The sequence below is a fragment of the Pundamilia nyererei genome, unplaced genomic scaffold (genome assembly GCF_000239375.1).
Source record: "Pundamilia nyererei isolate P.nyererei 1_Seehausen unplaced genomic scaffold, PunNye1.0 scaffold00169, whole genome shotgun sequence".
NCBI lineage: Eukaryota > Metazoa > Chordata > Actinopteri > Cichliformes > Cichlidae > Pundamilia > Pundamilia nyererei.
The window spans coordinates 1,134,239-1,154,820 of NW_005187570.1; the positions used below are offsets into that span (position 1 = coordinate 1,134,239).

A 20,582-nucleotide genomic window follows, 5' to 3' on the forward strand; every position below is an offset into this window, starting at 1 on the left:
GGAGTTAAGAATATTTTACAAGTGCAAAATGATGAACTGAAAGAGAGAAACTGCAGAGTTGGTCATAATTCTCTTTATTTTTTTCATTATAGGCAGATTCAACCTTTGTGGAAAAAGTCCAGCAGTGTCAGGATTAGCTTTAAACGATTCATAGTTTTTCAGCCCAAAAATCACTTTGCTAAGGAATAACTACATCTGTTTTAAACTTCTGTGTGAATCAACCCGAGAATGATGAAAAGAGGAAGTGATTTATTTCTGGCAGTCCCTCACCATGTCAGCACTTCTGTCTTCTGCTTTTGTCACCATGTGCTGTAACTTGCTGTTGGACTTTCGCCGCTCAGTGTTTTGAAAAGGGTAAAATGTAACTTGAGTAATTTGACTTGGTTAGTGGGGAGAATTTGTAAAGTTCGGAATATTGAATAAGGAGTTCATCAGCTGGATCAACACAACACGGAATCTCTTTACTTTGGATAAATAAAGTGGTTTGTGTGAACAGAAGGTAGGTGTCTTAAAACTATATACAAAGGAAATATGAACAATTGCTAGAGACAGATATTATGATTAACTTTCTCTTAGAGAATATATGCAACAATAAATCTTAATGTTATGCTTTTTTATTAGATTTGTCAGTCCATGTTTTAAGATGTTAAAGTTCATGTGTGTCTGTAGTTTCTTGCCAAGCCAAGTTTAGATCTCAGTTTCACATACATTTCCTTCATTGTAAATGTGTTTCTTTAGAGTGATGGCCCTCTACCCTCACATTAAAGTCACTTTCATTTAGTTAGATATAACAGTTTCCCACATGAACCACAGTCATTTATCTGCCAAATGGAAGGTTTGTGATTTGATCCCTAAAACAAAGTGTTGAAAACATACAAAATAATGCATCATCACTGTGTGTGTGATCCATCGACTGTCTGAATGTGGCTTCTAATATTAAAGAAAATCCCAAATAAATTCAAACTTGTACATTCGCTCAGGATGAATGTATGTAAACTTCTGACAACTACTGTATGTGCAGAAGTATTGATCAGATGTGTATAAAACTTTGCAAAAACATCAATATTGTTAAGTTTATTTAACAAAGACCTAGGCAGCGGTTCATTTTCTGGGTATGTGGGAAACCTACTAACATGTGTCTTTAACTGAACTTCTTGTCGTATTGTGTTGTGTTTATTGATATGAGTTGTCAGGCGTGTCAAAGTTAAACTAATGCTGTGTCTCTGCCTCCTGATGTTCAACTGTCAGCTGCCTGCAGATGTGCCGGGGCTCAAAGACCTTTGTGCTGTCACCAGGAGAGAGCTGGCTTTGTGTATCAGTATGCCTCTTTTTGCCCACATCAGACAGACCTGTGACACTAAGGTAGTGCTAGTCACTTCAGCTGTTTGTCTCTTCCATCTTTGAACAAACTACTTTTTACTCTGACTGTTAATCAGATAATCTTAAATGACTTCAGATAGATATGGTTTTATTTTGCTTTTGCCAGAAATGAAATAAACCCCAATAGTATTTTGATACAATACAAGTGGTTTAATTTTTTCAGATTTGAATTTGAAGTAACCATGGTTACACATCTGTTCTTGTATTCCAGGTTCAGTAATTGATGAAAGCAGCAAGAAACGGTACCAAGGAGGGTTTAGGAAGGAGAAAGTTAGCAATGATTCGCAAAGTGTCATTCCTACAGAGAAAAGACTCTACAGGTATAGAATTGGAGCTGGGATTAATCCTTAAATAATTCATTAATAATTAAAAATGAAAATTATAACGTTCTTTAAAAAGTTTATGGCCTGAGTTGCAAGTTTTCCAAGATTCAAGTCTATGATGTTCATTTTGTAAATAATGGGCCTATTTGAGTCATGATTTAGAGTGTTGCTACCTTGTAACTGATAACTTGCTACCTTATGTACAAACGTCCTCTGTCACAGCCAGCCCATTACCAGTCACTTTTGGATCCAACACCAAGGGTGCCAAACCGAGGGTGCAAACAATAGTTTAAAAAACAGCTGATGTCACCATTACTATTTTTACTTTTGTACAGGGTACGGCAGCAACCTGTCAACATTCTTTTTAACATTTAGCATATAAAATAATAAAAATTATAATTACATGCCTTTGGAAATTCATGTCCGGGGTTCAATTCCCAACCAGGGCTTCTGCATCCGGTAAGGATTCCTAGGCTAGACCCCTCATGCTAATTTACCCTATCTCAGATATGAGTGGGAAAGAGATAGCTGAAGCCAGATAAGAAGCTGACTGCACTCCATGAGCCTCTGACAGCACCAACGAACCAGGTGCTGAAAGGTGAGAGACACCCGGATTGGCTTACTGAAAGTTGGACAGTCCTGATCCCCAGAAGAAACAGCTCCCATCAAATTACCGGCAGAAAACCTGCCTCAATACCACATGGAACCATTGTGGAAGAACAGGCCACTGCACGGTATGTACCCCTGGCAGGAGGTGGCTGACATCCAGAAATCCTACCAGTGGCTGAACAAAGCTGGACTGAAAGACAGCACAGAGGCACTAATCATGGCAGCGCAGGAACAAGCTCTGAGCACAAGATCCATAGAGGTTGGGGTCTATCACACCAGGCAAGACCCCAGGTGCAGGCTGTGTAAAGATGCGCCTGACACAATCCAGCACATAACAGCAGGGTGCAAGATACAAGCAGGCAGGGCTAGTGGCCGGCATACCAAGTGCTAGCAACATCAGAACGGAGGAACATGAAAAGCTGGGGAGGTACCAAGGACTCAGAGAAGAACTTAAGATTTGAAGGATGAAGGCAACAGTGATCCCAGTGGTAATTGGAGCACTTTGTGCAGTGACCAAGTGCAAGTGGCTCCAGCAGATCCCAGGAACAGCATCTGAGATCTCTGTCCAGAGCGCAGTCCTAGGAACAGCTAAGATACTGAGCAGGACCCTCCAGCTTCCAGGTCTCTCGTTAAAGATCCGAGTTTGAAGGATAAAGACCGCCTGCAGGGGCGAGGGGGGAATTTAGAAAAGTGACTACACATGTGTGTATGTAAGTGTGTGAGATTTATAATAATAAAATGCTCTTTATATGAATAACATATTCAGTTACAGTGATGGAAAAGAAGACAGTAGTTAATAAATGAGCCAGGAAAGGCAGTAAATGACTTGTGATGCAAACACTCTCTGGTTGTTTGATTTTACAGGTGATGGAAAAGATGATGCCGGTTACATAGATGTGTTTTTGTGTGAAGTAAAACACCCTCCACCACAACTCTGCCCCATGCCAGAGGGACTCAGCAGTCAGCAGGTGTGCATGTCAGCATATGTTCACTAATCTGTATTTCTGCTGACTTATTAAAGGCTGCACTGATGAAATTGGATTTTCCTGTGATGCTCTGATGTCAGTTCTCCATATATTGATCACTTTATTAGTTGAATGAACACAACCTAAAATCACCCACATAGGAACATTGTTACTGTTTTCTGTCTTTCACATGAAGTCTGTATTTGATCTTATGGTGGCTGACTATTGTCTACAGCTGAGGACAGAATTAAAACACAAGAAGGATTTTTTGGGGAAAATTCCTATGTATTGTGTAGGGGCATTTCTTCACCAGGAGTGATGTATGTTTTAGGCTGCTGTCCATGACACCAACCTAAAACAACTTGGAAGACAAAGCGATGAAACAGTTTTGCTGCTGACTGGTTGATGTTTTCTCTCAAAATCTTCACGTACCCTTCTTTCTTCACGATTCCTTTCACCTTGATGAGATTCATGTCCAGATGCACCAAAACATCTCCACAAATACCACAAACACTGTGCTTCATCTTTCCCCAAACATAAGCAGCATCTTTGTGGCCAAAGAGCTCTAGTTCTGTCTTATCTGACTAAAGGATGCACTTCCAGTATGCATAATCTTTCTCCAGGTTGTCCTTGGCATACTTGAGTCTGGCTTGACAGTGTCTCTTCTGCAGAAGTAGAGTTTTTCTTGGCCTGAAATCATGCAGCCCATGTTTATGCAGAATTTAGTGTTTACCTTCTTTTCTTCTGTAAGAATTATTATAGTTCAGGGGTCTTTGGACACATCTCTCACTAGTTTTCTTCCCAGAGTCTTTCAAGTCTTTCGCTTCCTACCTCTACCAGGCTGGTTCTGTACTGTAGGGCTATCTTTGACATTTTTGATACTTCACACTTGGAGACGCTGAGATGATTTTGCATATCCATCTCCTGCTTTGTGAGCATCAACAATTGTTTTTCTCAAGTCTAAGCAGAGTTCTTTTGTTTTTGCCATGAGGTGACAGGTGACAGCTCAAACCCTGCTGATTTTTTTTCTAAAATAATTGTTATTGAGTGCAAAAAAAATTTTTTGCTTTAAAAAAAACCTAGTAGATTTAGAAATGCTATGTTGAAAATCCCTTGCTCTCTTTAAACACATAGGGGTCTAGTAATTTAGTCTGGTTTGCTGGATCCATTTCACTTATTGGTGCTTCGTTCAGGTTGTCAGACGTCTCATCCTCAGATCCATTGTGCAAAGTGAGAGCAGCTACTTGGACTCTCTCAAACGAATCCTTCAGGTGAGACACGTTTCTCTTCAGGTGTTGTCAGTGTGGAACTCAGTCACGAATTTTATATTTTTTATATTATATCCAAATTTTGCATTTTAATATAAAGGTTAATTATAAATGTTCAGTGTTCATCTGAGCACTTTGGGGAACTCACTCTAAAACTTTAATTACTTTATACTTAAGCAGAAAAAACTTCAGCCATCAGAAATATGACATCCCAATTTCTAATATTTAACATTGTGGGTCATTATTTAGCAGATGAATTCATCATGGATATCAAAATGCAAAGTATACAGTTTAAGCACTGTTTGGGTAACCTAACAGAACCATAACCACAGATATGCAGTATACCAGACTGGTCTGTCTTTGTCCTTCAGGAGTACCAGAAGCCTTTGCTGGAGACACAGTCTGTGATTTTAAACCCAAAGAAGGTGCGTCAGATCTTTCACCGCCTGCACGAGATCTATCAGTGTCACTGCATGTTCCAGATTGCCCTTGCATCCCGCGTGGCCGAGTGGGATCAAAGTGAAAAGATAGGAGACTTGTTTGTGGCTTCGGTCAGTTGACATTTTCTTCCTAATTTCTCTTTTTAATTTCTGTCATCCTTCACCTTTAAGTGAAGTGTCCATCATCACACTACTAAAGTCTCTTTCAAGTCATTTAAACTCCACACAACCTGCTCATAACATCGTTTTTGTAAAGCTGAAGTCTCTGATTCTAAGCCGAGGTAATCTCAGTGATGTATTAGGCATAGGGGTTGTCAGACCATCATGGCTGTGCTATTTCCTGATTTTAGTGACATAATATTATTATCTGATAGATGCCTCTCTGCCTGACAGGCATACTGAAATATAGAAGGTGAAAGCATTTATGGAGCAAGATTGTGGTCAAAAGTTTAATTAATTTGAAAAAGTTATTTGAAAGTGAAATTCTACGTTTTCATGTTTTAAAAGAAAGTGAAAAAAACATAAACTGTTTTATTTTAAATAAACTATTCGTTTTAATGCAAGTATTTTTTTCCAATTTATTTTTAGCTTTAAATTCACTTTTCTTTGTTTCAAATCTCATTTGATCTCATCCAGTTTCAGACCCTTTTTTCAGTTTCCCTAATTTTGTGTTGTGAGCGTGTATCAAAAGGGAGAAGCAGAATGTAGACTAATGACTGACATCTCCTGTTGTCATGGTTAGCACTGTGTGACAGGCAGAGGTCGGACCCAAATGCAGGACGTGTAACGCAAAGTGATGAATGAAAGGAGGCAGCTTTACTGCTGTAAAGTTAGAAAAATTGAACATAATGAACACAAGATGATAGACTGTCAAAATAAAACAGGAAACACTCTGAGACACAGACTAAGACACACAGGCTTGACACTGGCGACCAGGGGAGAAACAGACATGAGAAAATAGTCGACTAGGGAGACAGAAAAGGAAGACCTAACACGGACATAGCAGATAAACGAACATGAAGACAAGGGTGACTAAATGAGAAACATGGAACACAGGGGAAGCACAGTAACATACAACTACACACAAAAAAATAAATATAACACAAGGCGAAAACTAAGAGAACCAGAAATACCAGTGATTAAACTAGTAACCTAAACAATGCCAGATAAAGCCTAAGGAACATAGAAACACTGGGTCACAGACCAGGACCATGACAGCTGTGACACTAAAACTAAAAGTCAGTTTAAGGGGATCACTTTTATGCTGTCCCTGGATGCAGCAGTGAGTTTTATGTTAAGAAACTGAGGCTATGCTGTCCACTTTTACTGTCTGACTCTTTAGCAGTAAGTGGCTGTTTGCCTAACTGCACTCAAATGGGGAAAATCCACCCGTTAGCCGTAATGTTCTGTTTTGTAAAGCACTTTATAAATAAGAACAGTCATTTTCAAATAACTTTTTCAAATGAATAAAACTTTTGACCCTGACTTAGCTCCATAGTGAGTCAGTCTGTTAGAGTGGGAGCTCCGTGTTTCAGAGGGCAGTCAGAATAACCTATGATGGCTAATGGTTTGACAAAAATATTGACTCGTCAACCATTTATTTACTTTGTAGTTCCACATGTTGAATTACTGTGAATCTTATCATACAAATATTGTGGCGAAGCAGAGCCCTTATGTCACAATGTTTCCTTCACAGTTTTCAAAGTCCATGGTTCTGAACGTGTATAGTGACTACATCAATAACTTCACCAGCGCCATGGCTCTTATCAAGAAGGCCTGCTTGTCAAAACCTGCTTTCTTGGACTTTCTTAAGGTGCTCACACTGCACATTTACACCACATTGTCAAATGTGACAAATGACAAACGGAACCGGTTACATGTTCCCTCCCTTCAGGGGAGAACTAAGAAGAGTAGGATTGTTAACTGGATTTAAAATCAAATTATACCAAATGATAAACAAGTGTGACCTTTTTAAAAGTGCAGTTTAAATGAAAATAACGTGAAAAGCTGTAAAGTGAAAAGGGTGGCATGGTGGTGGATGGTTGGTGCATTTGTCACCTTGCAGCTAAATGTTTCCTGGTTTGAATTCGAGATGAGGCCTTTCTGTGAGGAGTTTGAAGGTTCTCCATGTGCTTGTGTGGGTTTTTGCCAGGTATTCCCATTTCCTTCTGCAGTGCAAAGACATAGACTTAAGGTTAACTGGTGATCATGAATTGGCCATGAGAGTGAGACAGATGAATAAAGTCTTACAGGAATAGCTAAAATGTGACTTGGAGTGGAATCAGCTATGAGTGAGTATAATATCAGAACAGGCTGTGCTGATATGAGGAATTATGGAAATTCTAATGTTTTGTTAAGTTCCCATATCCTGAGAATACATGGTTTATAAGGTTATGAGATTTTTTATGAACTTAGAAGTGTAAAGTTTGAGCTGTGAGCACCTGAAGCCTCTTACTCTCAGCACTGTTCCAGCCTTTTGGCAAGAAGATGGGCTCCCTTACAAGCCAGCAGCAATTTCCCCTTCTTTCTATGTTGAAAGCAGGTAGCTGAAGACCATGACCGCCCACATCCAGAAGTGTAACCCAATATTCATTTTATCCATTGACATTTTAAAAAGTACTTGCATAGTTTTAATATTTGAACCGTCGCCGGGGCTCCAGCACCCTGCCACGGTCCTGGAGGAACATACCACATTCTGGTAAGGTGTCATGCAGACCCTGGTTCTCCCCGTGGCATTGTTGGAGGCAGAGTGGGTGGAGGTTAGATGTGTTCATGGGGATATTCACAATTACCCCACTTGTGCTGCTGCTATTGGAATACAAGGGCAACATGCAAAGAGTAAAGGCAGCAGTTTGCTCGCACCTGTCGCATCCCCTAATTCTGGGAACCGATTGGCTGCGATTCACCCCACGGAAGATTTTCCACTGGACTAATCTTGTGATGACACCCTACACTCAACCTTTGACCAAGTGATAGAAATTGATGGTCACTCGGCGCGCCCTGATGATGCGCGGACCGCACTTTGTATTGTTAATTGATAGGTTTTATCGAGTGAGTCGTGACACTTGTACAGAGGAGGAACACACCTAGTTGTTAGTGACTAAGAGCCACCGGGAAATGATTTTCAAGACAGCTCATTATAACCCCATGGCAGGGCAAATGAGATATGACAAAACTCTGGAAAGAAGAATGGCCAAATGGCAAAAATAATAAAGGAAGTGAAAAAAGGAAAATGTGCAGATAAATAATAAATGGGAAAGGAACTACTCATTCCAAGATGGCTGCGCACACGGACATGAAAAACATGAAAAACAAACTGGACCAGAAGCTGCAGTTTACCTTTGACTGCTCCTGAGTGGAGAGCATGCTCCCTTACTGCTTGGGTGTTTGATATGCAAAGGCCACTACTGAGAACAGGAGGGGTAACAAAAGAATCAGTGGCTGCCCTCTGCCGAGGCCATCACCAGCTCCTTCTGTCTCAGGAAATCCAGGGCACTCACAGGTGACCCCAATCCTGCCCACTGACCCACCAATCTGAGCCATGGTTGGAGTAACCCTCATCACTCAGGCCACACTCACACACAGACTTTACTCAGACCAAGTCCTCTTGCACTACTTCCAAACACTTTGGAACCTGTCCTCTAATGTTTGCCTTTTCTATTGAATGCCTTTCTCTTGTTTTGCATATATTTGCATATGGAGCTTGCAAAGAAAAGCATCTGGACTTCTTTAAGTTGCTTGAAGACGTTTCACCTCTCATCCGAGAAGCTTCTTCAGTTCTAAGGTCAAATGGTGGGGAGTCCCAGATATAAACCTAGTGGGAGTATCCCCCCACAGAGGGACAAAAGGACCCCCTGATGATCCTCTAATCGCCTGAGCCAAGGTGTGAAACTGGGTGTGGGTCCCAATCAGCCAGGGTTTCGGGTGAGCTCATTGTGAAACCTGGCCCCACCTTATCATGCGAGGTCAGATGGCCCAGGATGTGAGTGGGCATTAAGGCGTCTGGGGAGGGAACTCAAAACTGGATTATAGATGGCAGAGAGTTGGTGTCGTAAACCACCGCCTCTGTTCAAAGATGGTCGCTCACAGTCGCTCACAGAGATGGCTTCTTTCACTCCTCTTTCAAACCATCTGTCCTCTCTGTCCAAAATGTGAACATTGGCATCCTCAAAAGAGTGTCCTTTATCCTTAAGATGCAGATGGACAGCTGAGTCTTGTCCTGTGGTGCCATGTGCTTGTGAAGTGGCTGTTTGGTCTCTCCAATGTAGAGGTCTGGGCATTCCTCGCTGCACTGTACAGCATACACCACATTGTTAAGTCTGTGTTTTGGAGTTTTGTCTTTCGGGTGAACCAGTCTTTGTCTGAGCGTGTTGCTGGGTCTGAAATGCACCGGGATGTCATGCTTGGAGAAAACTCTCCTGAGTTTTTCTGATACACCGGCTGGGCCATCTGACCTCAGGAATTCGCATGATAAGGTGGGGCCAGGTTTCACAATGAGCTCACCCGAAACCCTGGCTGATTGGGACCCACACCCAGTTTCACACCTTGGCTCAGGCGATTAGAGGATCATCAGGGGGTCCTTTTGTCCCTCTGTGGGGGGATACTCCCACTAGGTTTATATCTGGGACTCCTGACCATTTGAGAGGTGAAACGTCTTCAAGCAACTTAAAGAAGTCCAGACGGTTTTCTTTGCAAGCTCCTTTGACTACAATGACCTGGATGACTGAGAACCTTCACAGATATATTTGCATATATATACCTGTGTGTGTATAATATATATACTCAGGACTAGGGATGGGTATCGTTTAGGTTTTATCCGATACCAGTACCAAACTGGTACTTTTGAAACGGTGCCGGTGCTTAAACGGTGCTCAAACCGGTGCTTAAAGAATGGAGAACACAAAATTGGTCCAAAAACCTCACGTTCAGCTGTTTTTTTTGTAAAAAGATAACAATGTTAGCCTTTTCTGCAGCTATAGGGCATATATGGTATCACTCTTGGCTGGAAGCAGTGCTTAAACAATGGAAAAAACACAAACTTTGTCCAAAAACCTCTCATGTTTGACTGTTTTACACTTTTTTTTGTCATTTAAGCCTTTTTGGCCAGGGTGAAGGGAGTATCTGCCATCAAACAAGAAGACAGCCGCATGTAACTACGACGGTGTTTGCTAGTTCACCTTACAGGCGTTAATTTAATAACGTGTTTAGCCTTATTGTCAGCCGGTGATCAGCTGATCACGGGGCCGGGTTTAAAAGAGAGACGTCATCCACCTGTTCGCCGCTCAGAACTGGTGCCGTTTATGTCAGAACCGGTGCCATCATGGCACCGGATACCGGTACCCATCCCAACTCAGGACCTTACTGCGAAGTAACAGTGCTAGACACTTCACCACTATGCCACACTGAAAGAAAGAAAAATACATAGAAGTAAAAGTAGTGTTGTCAGTGTTACAGACTATAGAACACTTATGAACTTCAACTGAAACATTCAACTACAGCATCTGCATGAATACCATGACATCTTTATTGAAACACATATGCACATTATTCTCCGTCTTTTCAGACAAACAATACAAACAGTATAATGTGCCACAGCCACTGTTTGGCCACCTGTGCTATTTAACTTTAATATTTAATATGAAATCATTTTAAAATGCAGCAGCACAAAATGCAGTCAATTTGAGAGAAGAGAATCCTCTATATGCCCAAGAAACAGTCTGCTTTGATGATCAACTTTTTCTGCTTTCCTGAGGAACATCATCTGTGGTTCTTTTACCCACACCTGGAAATCTCAGAATAAGGAAGGGGGAAACTGTGAATCAGCCACTGAGATCAGCAGCAGACTTTCAATATCAAGAGTTAATACATATTTGAAAATGACTCAGCTCTGTAGTGTTGTACAGCAACCGTGGAAGACGAGGAAATCCTCCCCATTCTTCCCAGCATGCTACATACAGGCATAGGGCAATATTCCATGTGGACCATAATCAAGTGGTTGTAGGATCTCTAACTGTTAGTTACAACCATTTACCTCAAGTGATCAAGTGATCTTGGAAAATACAATACTTTGTTTTGAAACATGAAGCACTTCCTATTTTAAGCTCAGTGGAAAAAAAACCTCTTTTCTTTCGACCTTTAGAGGAAGCAGGCATCAAGCCCAGACAGAATCACCCTATATGGCTTGATGGTTAAACCTATTCAGCGCTTCCCACAATTCATTCTGCTGCTACAGGTGAGTGACTGATGACACACCAGTGACTGCATCACTCTGATCCCTTGTTAGCATGTCTCAACCTCTGCACTCGTGGGTCATGACCATGGAACGCAAGCTGAAGGTTCAGGTTACAGTTATTACTGATTTATCCAAATCTTACAAGGCAAGCGAAGCAACCAGTTGATGAAATGCAGTTTAAACAGATGACTTGCATGCTAAATAGGAAATGCTGACTTTTAGAAAAGGTGTGTGGTCAAGTGTACATGTCAATTCATACTGAAACTTACCGACTCTGATGAAAGGAAGTGAAAGGCAGTTCTCGCCACTGTCTACTCCAGTGCACTGTGCATTCAGCAAGTAGTACTGTACCAGAAAGCTGGTTTTTCAAAACCCCATTCAAAAAAGTGAAACGAATTGCATGAATATTTAATATTACACTCAGTTAGAGTACACGTCAGTACATAGTTAATCTGCATGACATAAAAAAGTTAGCCTATTGTTTGTGAATATAAGTGACAGTAACAGCTAAATAGGTAACAATGCAACAATTGTTGTTCTAAATAGTCTCCAGCTCCCCTATAAACTGGTCGAAATCCACTATTTTACCACTCTGTATGGATGAGGAGGATGTGGCAGATCGTTTCGCCCCATCACCTTCAAACAGACAATATTAAATATTTAGGTATTAAAGTTTCCTCCAAGCTGACAGAATGAATGATGAATTTCACTCCCTTGTTTAAATTTATCCCAGAGGATTTAAACCACTGGATCAACCTACCTATATCACTTAGTGGAAGGATAGCAACAGTTAAAATCTCAGTCCTTCCAAAATTCTATTATGTATTGTCAGTGATCCCTGTATCTCCTAAAACCTCCTTGTTCAAGTCTATTAAGTCATCTCTGTCAAAATTTTGTTGGAAAAATAAAACTCCCCATATCAAATTGTGCAAAAACAAAAATCTCCAGGAGGTCTAGAAGCAGCAAATATAGAATTACATTATTTAGCTAATCAGCTAAAATATCTTATTAAATGGTTTAATCCTCAATCCAAATTGTTCTGGTTACAAACTGATCGAGCATTATGCCGAGACATACTTTTATTGAATCTCCCATTCATCAGACAAACTTTTCACAGCATATCCATAGAGTCATCTCTGTCAGCCTGGTGGGAAATATTACCAACTCCACAGCCTCACCATCTCCTTATTCTCCTATTTGGAATAACCCAGATAATCAACCAAAAAAAAAAAAAAAACCCCATTAAACTTCACCTCTTCGAAAATCAGAGGAATTACACATCTTTGTCACTTTACCCAAAATAAGACTTTTATTAATTTTTACAATTTAATTCAGGTCTTTGGCAATGGCAATTCAGTTTCTTGAGTACTTTTAATTAAAATCAGGGTAACTTTAAAAAACAATGGCTTCAAGGAGGAAGTGTTACAAACCCTTGGTTCAGAGAGAGGATGAACTGGGGCTGCACTAAACGTGATATAAGACGAACAAAGACTATTTGTCTGTCAGTCATTCTGCTCTAGTCCAAAAATAAAATAAGGACTCAAGAGAATGGGCAGACTTTAAATGATTAAATAATATTTAATCTTTCCTTTTTTAACCCACTCACTTAAATGTAAGGTTGTATTTGGTAAAATACTATTGTCAAGTGAAAGGTTTTCTATATTTTCTGTCTTTATAATGAGTTCTCTCTATGGACTATTAAATTCTCTGTCACCATAAGATATGTTATATGAACAGTCTCTGCTGTGTTGCATCAGGACATGTTGAAGAACACTCCAAGGTCCCACAGTGACCGGCTGCCCCTGCAGCTGGCTCTGACTGAGCTTGAGACCCTGGCCGAGAAACTCAATGAGCAAAAACGTCTGGCTGATCAGGAGGCTGAGATCCAGCACTTAGCTCACAGCACTGGGGAACGCAATCTCAACAAGGTGACAACTATGCATTTATTTATGCAAACATAAGCTGTTCATGAAACTTGTGGGTAAATTTGAGATAATGGCATGACCACATATATTCAGAAGTCACCAGAAAGTCCATTCACTTTCCTTTGTCCAATCAATCTTTAAAAGCAAAGCTCCAGTTGTATGGATGCAAAGAACAAGCTTCTCTTACATTTTTGAAAATGGTGTAAGGAGATTCCACAATCTGTGGGAGAATCTCATCTGATAGACTTTATTTGCATTACCCAGCATGAATTTGCATAGATGTTTGATTTTTGAGTCCTCTTTCATTTTTCTAGCTGGACGTTGAAAGTACATGGTTGGGTGGGTTCATCCTCCAGCATGTGTTCAGCTAAATTAATTTGTATTGCTCATGGTACCTCTGGGCAGCTGACGGAAGATCACCAAAGTTCTCTATTCAAGCTGAATTTAACACTAGTCTAGTAACCAATGGGTTACCTTAATATGGGATAAAATAAATGAGAAAATTTGTTTCTCAAGGAATTTGATATCTTCAGCTAATCAGCACCATGCCAAACTGTCTGCAGATATGAAGGTGTACTTTGTCAGCTCTTAGCTTGTGACATGAATCTTACCTGGGATAAAACTACTCTGAAACTTGATTTCAGTGAAGACATTTCTCGATTTCTGTAGTTTCAAACATTATGTAAGAATACTTTGTAATCAGTGACCTGCATTGTTTTTAGCTGCTGAACTCAGAACAGAGGCAGCTGATTCATTGTGAACTTCTTACTGAGATAGTTTTTGGGGATAAAGGTCAAGTTATCAAGTCAAAGGATCGGAAGGTCTTTCTCATCAACGACACCCTCATTTGTGCCAATGTGAACCTGAAGTAAGTACCAAACCTCTTTAATCCCAAACTTTACTCCTAGGTGTTTCTGAATATCCTGACTGGTGCGATACGTATAGTGACCAAAGTCATCTTGTGGTGATTGTTGTTGTGAATTGGCACTATATGAATAAAATAGAATTCAATTAAAATTAACTGAATGGTTGGAGTGAATTTGCAATTACCCAGCTGTTATTATTTGGGATATTATACAAGTTCGTCTCGTAGGGTTCTCAGAGCTTGAACAGGTACTAAAAGAAAGCCATGTCAACTACAAATATTGGTGTTATTATTGGTTTTATCTCCCCATTATTATTATTATTATTAATATTATTATTATTATTATTAATTTATTTATTTATTATTTACCAGGGGAAACTGGACTTGTATTCTGCTTTGGCTCTGCTGCCACAGGGACAAATACTTTTTGGCCAAAGTGTATTTAAGATACTAAATATGGAATTTGCCCTGATACATCAATTGGTGTAGGACTGTGTGTGCAATAGTCCTTAGGCATCGATAAACGCTCTTTATGAGAATGCTTGTGACTGGGTGAATGAGATTTGCAGTAGAAAGTGGTTTTAGTGCAGGGTTGAGTGGAAATAATGTATGTATTGGTATCAGTCTGTTTACCTGCATACGTAGATATACTTCCAACACAACCCCTCGGTTGACTTATTGAGTTAATAACCATCTTTACATATGTTACTAAGTGTCAGTGAATCTAGATAAGAAAAACATTTCCTAGACAAGCTGCAGTTACGCCATAGCTGTTGTGTCCTGCTGAGACCCCCAGTCCCTTTTTGTAAATGTTTGCAATGTATTTGTCCACCAGGGGTCCCCCTGACATCAACACCCTGGTTCCTGTTGGTCCTAAGTACACAGTGAAGTGGAGTGCTTCTCTGCTGCAGACTCAGGTGGTGGAGGTGGGGCAAGATAGTCTGCAGGGCAAAGACGGTGTCATCACAGCCAGATGTCACAGCTCTACTGCCAGCATCACTGGTATCATATCCACATCTCATTATCTGAGCTACCACACAGATTGCTGTGCAGTATACTAAAAGCAAGCAAATATTAAGAATTTGATTGGGAATTATTCCAAGCTATCTGTTTTAAAGTAATGTGTAAAGGTCTTGAGCCAGGAGTCATAATTATGACAGAATCACAACAGTGTGCCTTTCTATAGAATACTGATATGAATATATTAGTGCTGTCCGTGTTATGGTGCTATGGTGTTAATGTCATTTTAACAAGATTAACGCTGACAGCACTAATTGAATATATGTTTGCAGAAAATATAAACACAGGCTGTGCACACTGAACAACCACACAGAAAGTGCTGCTTGTGTTCTATGATTATTGCTGACTTTTATTTCTGAACATGAACGCATAAAACAATTATTTCACTGCACTGCTAATGTTCTTATATAAAATGGAAAATCGAAATTTATATGCGCTCTGAGTGCAAAGCAATATATACACTACCAGAGTGAGAGGCACCCTGAACCCAAACAACTACCACAGCATTCTGCAGCACCATGCAGTACCCTCTGGTATGAGCTTAGTTGGTCAGGGGTTCATCCTACAGCAAGATAATGACCCAAAACATAGATCCAAGCTGTGCCAGAACTACCTCAGGAACAAAGAACAAGGTGGTGAGCTTGAAAACACGGAGTGTCCAGACTTAAACCCCATCAAGCTGGTTTGGGATGAACTGGACAGAAGAGTGAAGCAAAGCAACCTACAAGGTCCACGTTTATGGGAACTTCTGCTACAGATATGGGAGAATATTTGATTTCTATTGTAGAAAGAAGCCACGGCTGTGTTCAGCTGTTATATCAGGTGCTACTTTGATGAGTCAAAAGTTTAGAATACATTTTGGTCTATAAATTGATTCCATGATTTCTTTTACTCCAATTTGTACTATGCTTTCATTTCAGAGTGCAATGAGACATTAAACTGCATAACTTTCATGAGCCACACCCATTTTCACACCTTGGCTCATGTGATTAGGTAGAGGATCATCAGGGGGTCCTTTGTCCCTCCTTGGGGGATACCCCCATGGGGTTTAAATCTGGGACTCTCCACCATTTGACCCTAGAACTGAAGAAGCTTCTCGGATGAGAGGTGAAACGTCTTCAAGCAACTTAAAGAAGTCCAGATGCTTTTCTTTCCAAGCTCCTTAGACTACGATGCATGTGCTTGTTGGTTCTGGGGCGTGTGGCTAGATGTTCTGGCCTCCCTCGGGGTGGTGCTCTGCAGTGGCTTGGGAATCTTTGGCATTGGAGGGGGACTTCCCCAAGCACCCACCAGAGGTCCCCTCTGATACTGAAGATGCCTGGTACAAAGCTGTCATAGATGCTAAATGTGACCACGTATGTGTTTCAGGTAAAGTATTGCTTGGCCCTCCAAGATTGTATCAGGAATTGGAAGAGCTGCAGCATGACCTGGCTGTAGTGGAGGAGGTCTCACTGTTGGTTGGCACGCTCCACGGAATCTACCAGGTAACAATATTTATTATTATTTTCACTTGTCTTTATGAGTTCAATTCAGTTTTATTTATATAGCGCCAAATCACAACAACAGTCACCTCAAGGCGCTTTATATTATTATATTAATAACAAGTGTGATTCAATGCAGAGAGGTCTATTAACACATAGAGAGTGAGAAAGGTGACTGAAAAGGAAAAACTCAATGAATCAGGGTAGTCCCCCAGCAGCCTACGTCTATTGCAGCATAACTAAGGGAGGATTCAGGGTCACCTGGTCCAGCCCTAACTATATGCTTTAGGAAAAAGGAAAGTTTTAAGCCTAATCTTGAAAGTAGAGATAGTGTCTGTCTCCCGAATCCAAACTGGAAGCTGGTTCCACAGAAGAGGGGCCTGAAACCTGCTGCTTTATGCAGCAGGTATGTCTTCCTAAAAGTGTTCTGAAAGCATGTGAGATATAGAGATTGGTTGATCACAGCTTTTCTGCTGTTCTATCGATAAATCGACAGATATATTGATGTGTTCCTTCTGAAATTTCACTCTTAAATTTTATGGAAACACTGTCACACTATGTAAAATCACACCTTTTAGTTCTGGTGTCATATTTGGCAAGTGTTAGCACTTTGTAAAAGAGATTTGTTCTGATTTCATTTTACAGTTTTCCTCGATTTCTTACAGATTTTCTCGATTGCTTAAACACATTTCTTGAAACTATGCCTTGTATCCCCAAAACAGTAAGCACAAATCCATAATGTCTCACCCAATTTCCCAAACATCGTATTGTCAGGTCAAAATGAAGCTCTACACTCAAAATCATTCACTCTTGCTGAAAAACCAAACTTTGCCCACAGACATCACACACAAGACCTCAAAAACACACACACGACAACATAGTTGTACACACTTGTGCAATAAATGTAAAACAAGTTACGTTGCTTTTGGTTCTTACCCTCAAAAACCTTTTCACATGATGAACACAAAAGACGCAACCAATGTATATACACGGGCATACGGTTCTCTGTCATACACTTTCCACTGCCATGCCGAAAATAACTCCTCGGGATTAGAAAGGGAGAGTATGCAGGCAGAAAGATGTTAGAAAACCTTGGGTTATTGGTAAACCAGTCTCGAACCAGAGCAGCGTGATGGAAGCTGACAACAAGAACGTAGTGAGGCTGCTCTGGCTGCTGGTTCCCCTCAGTCCCACTGGAACATATGTTGTCTCAGACCACCAAGAAAAGCAAGGAGAAGCATAGTGTTATAGTAGGGTGACCAACCATCCTCTTTTTTTGCACTTGACTTGTAAAAGCCTATGTGATATTTTTTATTTCACCATTCATTAACCGCACATAGAAGGCATCATTTAAATATGTTAACGTTTTCTTTAAGCAACCAGAATACAGTTTTTCTGAATTGCTAAAACACATTTCCTAAAATCTCATCTCTTTGTCTCAAAACACTAAACACAAACTGTAAAATTCAAACTACACACACAAAACCTTTGATTTGTCTTGCAAAACCAAACATTTTTACCCCAAACTATTTAAACTTTTCTCAAAATCAAGCACTACTGTCAAAAACCACACAAAACCAGCCAACGTGCAAACACAACTTAGCAACTATTACACACTACAGAAATAAATACAAAACACTGTGAGAAAGCGGGAAAAGAATGTGTATTTATTCATTCATTTATACTTGCACTCACATTTTAACAAAAAAAAAAGAAAAAAGAACTGCAATAAAAAAAGTTACACATACATAAAAAAAAAATATTTTACAGCATATTCAGATAATTTAATCTGCTTGAAGTAGATTTTCCTGTGTTTAAGAATTTCGGTCGTATACTTTCCATCTCCATGCTAAGAAAAACTCCTTGACAGGGTTCAAAAGGGAGAGTATGGTGGAAGAAACACATTGATAAAATGCTGCTCATTGTGAAACCAGTTGCATATTTTTGGACCTCGGTGAAAGCTCACATTGTCCCAAATGATATGGGATGCTCTGCCTGCTGGCGATGTCTCTGCTCAAGCAAAGCATCCTGTAGACCATCCAGGAATGTTGCTAGAAGTTCGGTGTTGTATGGCCCAACAGTAACATGACAGCGGAGAACCCCATAGCTGCTGATGGCAGCACAGTTACATTTCCACCACGCTGGCCAGGCAGTTCAATAATGGCACGTTGACCTATGACATTGTGACCTTTTCTTCTCCTTTTTGCTAGATTCAACATGCATGTTGTTTTCTATAATCCACTGCTGTGTTCCATGCAGTCGAATTCCATTATTCTGATTGACCATATCCACAATAAGAGTCTCCTGGTGTTGTGAGCGCATTCATGTCCTTCCACCCTCATGTGGCCATCCTTCAATTCTAAACAAAAAACAATTTAGTTATAAGTATACTTGTATACACAGCACATGTATACATCATACTATTCATTTACAGAACTAAAATTAGTTTGTTGTGTACTTGACTCAATGGTTAGGCCTCATGAATACATCTTCGTGGATGAAGCTGGATTCAATCTAGCAAAAAACAAAAGAAGAGGTTGCAACATGTGTTTTCCATTTTGAGTGGTAGAGAGTTAATGATGAAAACAGTGTGTTAGTTGTGTTTAACTTCTGTTGCCTGTGTGCACCATTCTGGATACAAGTGCACCACACTGCTAAATGTGTTTTGTGTTTGAGAATGTGTTTAGAGAGTTTTGGTAAACGGGAGATTCAGATTTGCCAACGGTCTCCTAACCAGATAAATAGTGTTTAAGATTTTGCCAACTGTGAGATTGATTTGATGAAAGAGTTTTCATAGTTGACAATTTAGTTTTTACAATGGGGTTTAGTGTTTTAGCAATTCAGAAAAACTGTAAATAAAGTTTTTCATGACTGGGCCAAGTGTCCTCCTTTTGGAAATCAAAATATGGTCCCCTTATTTATAGGGTCCTAGAATGGCATGGCAGTGGTGTACCCCTCGTTGGCTGATGCCGGCACAGGGAGCAACATTCCCTCCACGCTGACCAGGGGGCATTTACAATAGCCCAATGGCCAATTATGTTCCTCCACCTCCTCCTCCCTGGTGTCCTAGACCTCCTTCTCCTCCTCCTCCTTGAAATGTCTTTGGATCCATTGTTTCAAACCTGAATGAGCTGACTTTGCCGCTTTTGTCTATCTATCAAAGTTTCTGATTGGTGTGTGATACATTTTGACTTTTAGTGTTTCCACTTCGTTAATTGTGTGCTAATTGAGCTAAAACTGTGCTGATGTGAGTTAACATTATTGACTGCTAGTACTTTCTAAGTGACCACATGGTGTCAGCACTGACAAATGTAGGGATTTGTGTGTAGAGTTTTGCAGTAACAGTTCACCACATCTGACTCATGTGGTAAAGCAGGGGCATAGTGTTTATAGCTCAGGGTAATGGGTGTGCTTTTTGGAAAGTGGCATTATGGTTTTGAAATTTGGGTTCACAAGATTGGTTATAGTGATTAAGCAATCAAGAAAAACTGTAATACTTCATTGTCCTCTTGATTAATAATAATTGTTTTGTTTAACCAGTTAAATATAAATATATCATAATAGCAAGCTGTTTTGGACAGACAGCTATAACTGCATTAATGCCTACTATCTCAAACCAGGCATACATATGAAGAAGAATAGTACAGGACAGATTTTTAAGAACATGGGTGATGTGCAGAGTAGTAGGTAGATGATTAAAGCTCTCACTTTCAATTCAATTCACATTTTACAAAATTCACATCAAGGTGCTATATACTGTAGGACCCTACAGTAGTATTGAGAAAATGGTATGGCTCAACAGCTTTTAATGACCATAAAATTATATGAAAGAATTGTAGGTTAAGAAAAGGTGATCATCAGTGAGCAGCAGTATGTCTAAGCACATTATTGATTAAAACTCTGAATGTGTATGTAAAAGACTGCAACCCAACACACTGTTGTTGCGGTTGTGTTAGGGGTTCTTATTGATTTTGCACTTACAGTGGGGCAAAAAAGTATTTAGTCAGCCACCGATTGTGCAAGTTCCCCCACTTAAAATGATGACAGAGGTCAGTAATTTGCACCAGAGGTACA

At 40.1% G+C, this 20,582-nt stretch overlaps 1 protein-coding gene across 1 annotated transcript in view; it reads left to right on the top strand.

Annotated features, from left to right (window-relative positions):
* Positions 1-309: 309 nt before the first annotated feature.
* arhgef10lb (Rho guanine nucleotide exchange factor (GEF) 10-like b) overlaps positions 310-20,582 on the top strand; it is a 41,822-nt gene continuing 21,549 nt past the window's right edge. Inside the window, exons 1-12 of the mRNA XM_013914050.1 lie at positions 310-499; positions 1,249-1,362; positions 1,592-1,700; positions 3,177-3,280; positions 4,471-4,548; positions 4,917-5,096; positions 6,682-6,798; positions 11,125-11,217; positions 12,975-13,145; positions 13,865-14,010; positions 14,843-15,009; positions 16,396-16,511. Coding sequence (XP_013769504.1) covers positions 1,604-1,700; positions 3,177-3,280; positions 4,471-4,548; positions 4,917-5,096; positions 6,682-6,798; positions 11,125-11,217; positions 12,975-13,145; positions 13,865-14,010; positions 14,843-15,009; positions 16,396-16,511 — 1,269 coding nt within the window. The 5' untranslated portion in view covers positions 310-499; positions 1,249-1,362; positions 1,592-1,603. The remainder of the gene's footprint in view (positions 500-1,248; positions 1,363-1,591; positions 1,701-3,176; positions 3,281-4,470; positions 4,549-4,916; positions 5,097-6,681; positions 6,799-11,124; positions 11,218-12,974; positions 13,146-13,864; positions 14,011-14,842; positions 15,010-16,395; positions 16,512-20,582) is intronic.